Source organism: Magallana gigas, chromosome 4 (assembly GCF_963853765.1).
Source record: "Magallana gigas chromosome 4, xbMagGiga1.1, whole genome shotgun sequence".
In the NCBI taxonomy this organism is placed as follows: domain Eukaryota; kingdom Metazoa; phylum Mollusca; class Bivalvia; order Ostreida; family Ostreidae; genus Magallana; species Magallana gigas.
The window spans coordinates 47,003,683-47,012,866 of record NC_088856.1 but is presented as its reverse complement, the minus strand read 5'-3'; the positions used below and the strand labels follow the sequence as shown (position 1 = coordinate 47,012,866).

Below are 9,184 nucleotides of genomic sequence, written 5' to 3'. Positions count from 1 at the left end.
AGTTGTTGAAGGTAGGTGATTGCATGGAAATACAACACCACTGTTTCCTTGAACACAGTCTCGGCTACTACGCCAGTACATTATGCAGGTAAGCTCTTATATATTATAACGCCATATTTTATATTTCAAAATAAAGCAAAAATTGTGAATTCTGTTTTACTAATCTGGGCTGTTTTTTTTTAATAATATTTATCCTGAATACTTAATATAGGTCTAAAGATAATATGATGTTAAGAATTCCTGATTATTCTTTAAAAATGTGATTAAAACTAATGGTACTCCTTCTAAAAGTACTAAAGTATCGTATAACGTTACAAAATGTGTATTGAAGATGACAATTAAGTTTTGGATTTTGGCCGCTTAAAATTATTCAGTTGCATTGTTCATTCTAAATTTTCATGATTTGAACCAAAAAAAATAAAACCATTAGAATTTCATTTATTGTAAAGTAAGGACCCCCCAAATGTATTTAAATATACATACATAAATCATGACCTTCTTTATATTAAGTGGGATCAAGTAACAGCGAATGATACTAATAGCTTCATTGAAAATTCAATCCATTTTTGTAGTCGAAATATATATTTATACTCAGAACAAAAGAAAAACCATGTAAAGAGCAAATAATTCAGGAAATAATTTATTCAGTATATCGCACACTTTAATTATAAGCCATGACTACTTTTCTGGTTACTATTTTAACAGAAATCCATCTTGTTCACACATTTAATTTGGGTTTAAATATCATAAAAACTTCTTTTTGTGTAGAGTGGTGACCACTGAAAATAACACATGAACGATGAGATTCACCCTCCAACGAAAACTGTACATCTCCGTGTCCTTGATGACATGCTTTGTACTTTTTAATGCATTCAAGAAAGGTAATCCAAGTGTCATTTGTCATGAAATATTTGAGATAGAGTGCTAAATGCGCAACATCGAAAGGTAAACTGGAGAGCGGTGTATTGCTGTTTTATAGAGAGGATTACAGATTATGTCAGCTGAGGCATGACAACTTTGAATTTTGGCAACTTCTAATTTCTTATTTTAGGGAGCTTGGTGGTCAATTTTACCATCTGATCTACCTTAAATGTTGTAATATGATTTGCTAAGCCATAAACTATTAAGCTATAATTTATTAAGCTATAAGGTTTAATTTAGTAAAAAAAAATTAATTAATCTCAGTTTCTAATTTTGAGTGATTTCTTGTATCTTTATACAGAACTCTTCTCTTGAAGGAGATCAATACAGTCTAACAATGGCCTCGACCATCCATCCCTCTTAATTTTGTTTTTATGTCTTGTGTTAACAAGCAATTCATTTTACTATTGGTCTATACTGTGTTACATATTAATAGAATTTAGACGCATTTTGTAAGTGACTGGTATAATTATATTAAATTTTCCAAATAATTCATTTTATTCAAAATCACACATGACTGATTATGTCCTTTAAATTAGAAAATAATTCAGTAAAATATAAAAAAAACAAATTCAAGTTCCTCTTGATTATAATTGTCTTTGGAATATCTACATTATGAAATGGTTGTAGATACATGTAAATATAAGTATTTTGAACATGCGCGGATCTAGAGGGGGGGTCGGGGGGGGGGGGGGTCCCGACCACCCCTGGAAAATGAAAATTTTTTAAATTTACATAGTAAAATTATCGCGAAAATATGCCTCGGACCCCCCTGGCAAACACAATTATCCTTCGGACCCCCCCCCTGGAAAAATTTTCTGCATCCGCGCATGTTGAATACCTATTGAGCATGATATCATACTGTTATGTATGAGGCAAATCAATTTATGTACATTTTCAGATGTTGACGTTAGAAACAAAAATGTAAAGGATTCGAATAAGCACCAAAACTCGAAACATGGTTGATCAAAGAACTTTGAGACGAACTACAAAAAAGAAGACACGGACCAAAACGGATTTTTAAGATTTCAAAAAATCCCGCCTGTAAATTCGTGGAACTCTTTTATTGGACAAAACAAAAATATCATCTCTGGCCCACCGCGTGAAATCAACAAAAATATGGTCCCCATGCCTCTACCGCGCAAACTAGTTCTCCCCGCTGTGAATAGGGTACCGGTCAACGGTCAACATTCGAACCCGTTTATAATAGAAGGCAATTTACACTCGAAAACTCAGCGCTTGAACCCGAATCCTGAAGCAAACAATTTAAAACTGGTGTCTCAGTTTGCTATGAAAGTGGCTGATAGAAGAATTGGTATAACGCCACAGAATCCCATGCCCGCAGGTTTAAAGCAAAACGTGATTGAAATCTTTTCAAGAAAGAACAAACATATCAGAGGGAACATGTACATTGACCACAAAGAAAACGTGTCGTACCACCACGTGAACTTGCTGTTGGAGGACGGTCAAAGGAGACCACCCGCCCCGATAAAAGTAAACAATATCAAGCAGGTGGATGATTTGCGGACTCAGACAAAGAAAGACGGTTGGTAGATATATACTACACTATTTTGGTGATAGATGTACGACAACCTTTGCTAGCTGATACAATGTAGTGTTCCGTCTTTGATTTTTTTGTTTTTGGCAATGCTTACACATGTACAGAAATATTAGTCTTTATCGGATATCCCCCTTCTTTCCTCGTATTAGTATATCAGTATTAGTTATGTATTTTAAAGGGGCATGGCCACGATTTTGGTCAAAAATTAGTTTTTCGATGTTAATTTTTACAATGCTTCAGTAAGCCATTTTTAATAGGCAACCGAAATTTGAGTGTCATTTGATGAGTTATTAGCGAGTTACAGATCTTGCAATTCTTTGCTTTGTAAACAAAGAGTTTGTTTACATTTTGAATGTTGAAGTGAAAATTCTGGTTGTAGACCTAAACTGAATGTGTAAATCGTTAGGAACTGTTTATATATGCTTAAAATGAATAATTAGTTAGACAAACCAGCTTTAAAAAGATTTTTAATGGTATATTGAACCTATGTAAACAAAAACAGGGCTCGAGCCTTGTTTACATGACGAAGAGTTGTAAGCCCTGTATCTTGCTTAAATCTCAAAGACTTGCACCAAAATTTACGAAAGCCGAGAAGGATCATTCGAGATTCGAGATTCAAAATACGAGATTCGATATACGAGATTCAAGATTCGAAATTCGAGATTTAATATCTAAATTAACCAATCAAATCATGGATCTGAAACCTGTATCCTAGCAACATCAAACTGTTCTAAATAAAGATCATTCGAACATGCTCTTTCCTACAAATAAATGTCTTAATAGCTCTTATATAGTGGTTATAAAATGGTTAAATTAACATTGATGAATTAACCCCACACAGTATAAACAATTAAATTAGTGATAACACTGTTGGCTTTGCGAATCTAAGTGGTTTTGTTTGCCCTGTATGTATTTCCTCCCCAACAATTTTAACCCGAAGTGTATTCGCCCCAACTGTTTAAAAATCGGCTCGCGAAGAAAGATCTGTTTAATCTAAATAATTAAAACTGAGTGTGGTTTAGCTTTGAAACGAAACTCAATGAAATAATCGACATGTCATAATATAGGTTATTATAAAGTTTTAAACCATAGAAGATATAATGATTTACAACCTCAACGACACGATCCAGATAAAAATAGTGTATTGTAGGGTATGGCAATGCCATTGTCGATATGAGAGAGAGAGAGAGAGAGAGAGAGAGAGAGAGAGAGAGAGAGAGAGAGTTTTAATTTGTAGGGTCAAATTCAATTTTGATTTTAAAATCAGAATTTGAAATTGATTTTATTTGATACAAGCATATATAGACATTAATTACTAGTAAGCCTCTAAAAGGAGAAAGGAGAGGAGGTAGCTAGGGTAGGGCAGACCAACTAGCAAGCTTTAATTTTAACGGTGTTAGCGCACCTGTGATTTACATCGACTCTCTCTCTCTCTCTCTCTCTCTCTCTCTCTCTCTCTCTCTCTCTCTCTCTCTCTCTCTCTCTGTTTGGGGTATTTGTGATGTCTAACATTAGCTAGCGAAAATGAAAAACATGAAATTTTCTTTAAATTGTGTGCGGATGTTGTACTCAATACATGTAATCTGTTTTCAGTATATACATTTCAAGGGGGGTGGGGGCTATATAGTCCTAATTAATTTGTCAGTTATTCTGTTCCCACTTTGTTTTCTCCTCGTTTTCCAGGTTTTTTTTTATTTGGCTCGGCAAATTAATATAAAACTTTCTGTGTAGCTCCATAACGATGCACTGTAGATAATTTATGAGTAGTTTTACTTTTGATAAACAGGTACATATCCGTACTTGATTTTTAATTTGACTCTTATAATCGGATTTAATATTCCAATAAATATAGGATAGGAAAGAGTAGACGGGACTTTTTTGCGCATATCCTACTGTACCCTTCATTCAACACAGGTATTAGCACTCATCGAGTTTGACTTGCTTTCCTTTTTTTATCCACTGGATTTAAAGCTATACTAGTATTTTAAATTTTTGAAAATATTTTGAATTTATGGCCTGATTATATATAAATCAGAGCTGCGCTGGTGCATCTATTTACCAAAAATGGACCAAAATATAACCAAATGAATCTAAAAATTTTGACAAAATTAGTTTTAAACGTACGACTCTTTTTTCAATTCTAATCGGGTATGTCCTTTAGAAAAATATTGAACCACACACATTTTAGCAAATAAAACGACAATTGTTTCATTTTTTTAAAGGGGAGGGAGGTGGTGCCGGTAAAGGACATATATTGCTTGTGGCAGCTGTGCCATACTCTCATTTGTTATAATAGGGGGGGGGGTTAGGAAACTACATAGAAACTTAACTTGGCTGTGCTACATATGCTTGTCTATACCTTTTATTCTTTCTTGTTGATATATCAATGAATGAATCATAACAAAATACATGTACAACAATTAATTTTGAAATATTCATGCACAATCAAATTTTTAAAAAGTTTTACTGTTCTCTGCACAAGAAATCAGCAATGTGAACAAATTGGCACCCTATCATCACTACCTTTAATTGTAAAGAGTATATTTCCTTCTATATTGAAAACAATTCCAAAAGTAAGACTCATAATAAGTTGTTTACTGAGGAAAAGGAAAAACAATGTATTTATTAATAATTCCGTATGATGTGATAGTATCTCAATGATTTGTTTATAATCATAGTACTAGTGTATGACTGTATGCATAAATAAAAACCATAAGTAATGCTTATATTTATTGGTGAAACCGGACTAATTATTTATATTTAGATTATTTAGATACATGTACTACTCTTCATGCGCGGATCTAGAAAGGAGGGGGTCAGGGGATCTGGACCCCCTCCTCGGGAAAATTGGAGCTTATTAAATTTACATAGTAAATTATTTAAAATTGGCCTAGGACCCCCTACAGAAAAAATTAGCTACGCTTATGAAGTTCTCTACCATAACCGCATTTTGACACAAAAGGGGTGAATAAATCCGGGTTTTAAACTATTTACTGGTGGTGAAATACCCCAGGGTTCAAACGCATCAGGTGGAAATGCACCAGGGCAAACAAAATCACTTAGATCCGCGAAGCACACTGCATTATTACCAGTCTACTTAGATATTCTGTGTAAAAGTTAATACAAATAATTATTTATTTAGGTAGGGAGAAGTGAACATAGCATTTATTTGTATATAAGAGCATGTACGGATGATTTTTATTTAGAACAGTTTGATGTCGCTAGGATACATATTTTCAGATCCTTGATTTGATTGGTTAATTTAGATATTGAATCTCGAATTTCGAATCTTGAATCTCGTATTTCGAATCTCGTATTTTGAATCTCGAATCTCGAATGATCCTTCTCGGCTTTCGTACAAATTTCATTTGATCATTAGAAATGCATTCCTAAAGCATTGCAAATAATAAAAACAGAAAAATAAAATTTGACCAAGATCGTGACCATGCCCCTTTAAAAAGTGTTTTAGAAATTATCTTTGAATTATACACCATTAAGCGTTTAAAAATTAATACTACATTTACTCAGAGTAAAAAGAGAAGGAAAAAGTTGAAACCAACAAAGAGAATTAAATCACTTAAATCTGAAAGAAAACGAACTTTAATTTTTTTTAAATTTAACCAACAACACTAACTTTCCGAACAAACAAACATGTAAAAGCTTGGAAATATAAACATTTTCTAAGTAAAGACAAAACGAATAATATCTAAAACTTTCTTTCTGTTAGCAAAATACGCGTTTTGAGCTAAAATTAAATTTGGATTTATCGTTCCAGTTATGTGCATGTCAATTTAAAATTTCAAAATTCACAGGACCTCGATTGATTATTGAATCTACGGAAACTAACTTTGAAATCCACATCTTTGGGATTCATAAAATACACACAAAATCCATGTTATTCTATTGCAGAAGTGAAGTACACGTTGATTATGAGTTTGAGGAGCGGATCCACCATCACTTCACGCCTCCTGAAGACGAACGATACTTTCTTCTTTTTTGAGCCGTTCCAGGGTCTTTTCCGGGGCCGCATGCGCAGGACCAACCAACACGTTTGCTACCCTGACGGATACTGCAGGTCTGTCAAGTAACTGGAAACAACTCAACGCTTCGCTCAATTTTAAGGGGGAAAACAATCATAAGTTCGTTAGTATTTTTGTAGTTTAAGTTTTATTTAGAATAATTAGATTTTTTCTATCAAAACAGTATCAATAACTATGAGAAATTGCATTTCTTTCATTCCATTGAAAATTTTAGTCTGTTGATTCGCCAAAATCAATAACATTTTAAGGATGTATTTTGTTTGTTTAGGATGATTCGTGTCATTTGAAACACGGAGGTGAAATGCGCACATCATCTAACCAACTGCGCACCCGATCTGCGCAGACAATACAAGTATTTATCTTGTGAGTGCGGAATCAAACTGCATCCAGAGATAATAAGAATTCGAGGAGACATACATAAAATGGAATTTAGCTTTTAAAATATCTGGATTATTTTCCCCAATAAATATTTCATACCTGCATGCACCATCATAATACTTAAATGTTCAGAGGTATATAAAACGGCCTTTTTTAACTGATAAACACCAGTTAAGTTAGCGAACGTAGATACTCTTGATTGATTTCTGAGGTAAAATAAGGACAATCACCCAACTATCCCAGAGTTAATGTAAGTTATTTCATGCAAATTAATTTCTTGTCAGGTTGTTAAATCTACAGTATAACCGCTATTAGTAGTAAGATCAAGCTTATTCTATAAAAGAATTTAGAACCGTACGTGGTCTCATTACTTTGTCTTTTCAGCTTTTGAATTATTGTTTTTTTTTCACAGGAAACCCTACGGAGTCTGGGAAAGTTCAAACGGTACAGTTCTTCTTATCAATAATCTGTTGAGCTGTAATTTCATGGATGTTCCCGTTGGAGCCATTGAGGCATTTCGGAAATTTCCAGCTAGCAGCTATCAGCAAGAGTTCAAAAGCTGTTTTCCTGTAAATAAAACGGACTGGAACAAGAGACTATACACATTGTCGGAATACCCCGAACAATACAACAAAACATGCATAGAGAGGCTTCAACAGCTCTGTTTACAGTCACCTCACCGTCTAATAAAGACTATAAGAATGCCAGGGTCATTTGCAGAATTGTTCCTCAGCTATATTCCGAATTTAAGAATTATTCATTTGGTAAGAGACCCTAGAGGTATACTGAACTCAAGGGCACAGGCCCATTTCATCAATTATGAAGACAAAGGAATAAGTTTTGTTTTTAATCACCTATGCAGCAGAATATGGTTAGATGTGCAAGCCATTAAAAGACTACAACAAGATAATCCGACGCGAGTGTACCACGTGACCTATGAGTGTTTAGCTCTTTACCCAGAAGACACCGCGAGAATGTTATATAAAGATTTGTCTTTAGACTTTACTCCCGAGTTACATGATTGGTTGCAAATGGCTTTTAGAAATAAAGCGGAGCAGGAGTTCAATCACTACAAGTATGGACAATCCTCAAGTATTTCACAGAACTGGAGGTCTTATATTCCAGTTAATGCCAACGAAAAAATTAATCAAAGATGTGTTAAGGTGCTTTTGGAATTAGGATTAAAGAAATTTTCAAGTACGGCAGATTTACGGGATCTGAGGAATTCGGTGTTTTATAACAGCCAAAGAACTTGCTTTAAGCATGTATAATATACCAAATACATACAACTGTGTCATGTATTTGAATTAACACTACGCATGTATATCTTCTACATAAATATCAAAGATAAATTTTTATGTGGATTCATTTTAACAAAACCTTGGACTTTCGGTAGGATACAGCCATCTACTTCTTGAATCGAAATAGTTGAAAATAACCGAAATATACACTGATTACGTTGGAAAACCACAAGAGTCTAGCAAATCTTGTTGATTTAACTGAGCCAAAACAATGAAATACAGAAAGTCCTTGGTCACATTGCTGTTTGACACAACTACCCTAAGTTCAAAGTCTTGTTTTAAAAATGCTTTATTTTGTGATTTCCAAATGTCTTAACTTTTAAATAAAAAATCTGAAAACATCGTTCAAATAATCGTGACATGGTAATTTCAAGCATTAATCTAATTAGGTACAAATGTAACAGCTTAACTGTTATAAAAAAGGTAAACAGTATGCTTATAAAAAGTAATATTTATCTTATGCTATAAAATATATCGTCTGCTTCTTGTCCGGTTAACAGGAAATACACTTAAAATTGTGCTTTTGCAAAACTTTATAATATCATTACAATACTGGCACTGTACCAGTTATCGGCTAAAATTTAACTTTTTCGTTTTTCCTTTTCTCTTGATATTTTTTAATAAAACTTGACATACTTTAAATGGTTAACTCCTTGTATATGCACCTGTTAGGTTAAATCATTTTTTAGAATCCAAAACATCTTGTTTGTGTCCTTTTTAGCATGCCCCAAATTTGCCGAGTTTTTACGATTTACTGTACCTGTTATCGGCTTCTCGCTAATAACAAAATAAAATAATTGTACATGTTAATTTCATACTCTGCTGAATTTAATTTGAATTACGTCCCTTTTGGGGTCAGATTAAAGGTCGTAGGGGTTATGATACATAAAAAAACTCATTAAATTATTCGCTTGTTATCATACGGTAATACACAAAATCGTTGACTATTCAATTCATAATATTGTGCAATCAGGCGCGTACAA

At 33.5% G+C, this 9,184-nt stretch overlaps 1 protein-coding gene across 1 annotated transcript; it reads left to right on the top strand.

The window, feature by feature from the left end:
- LOC105342435 (uncharacterized) lies at positions 1-8,672 on the top strand. Its single transcript, XM_034449564.2, has 5 exons — positions 1-88; positions 769-881; positions 1,823-2,467; positions 6,392-6,557; positions 7,313-8,672. The coding sequence occupies exons 3-5, from the start codon at positions 2,041-2,043 to the stop codon at positions 8,169-8,171; spliced, it is 1,452 nt and encodes a 483-aa protein (XP_034305455.2). The 5' UTR covers positions 1-88; positions 769-881; positions 1,823-2,040; the 3' UTR covers positions 8,172-8,672.
- Positions 8,673-9,184: the final 512 nt, after the last annotated feature.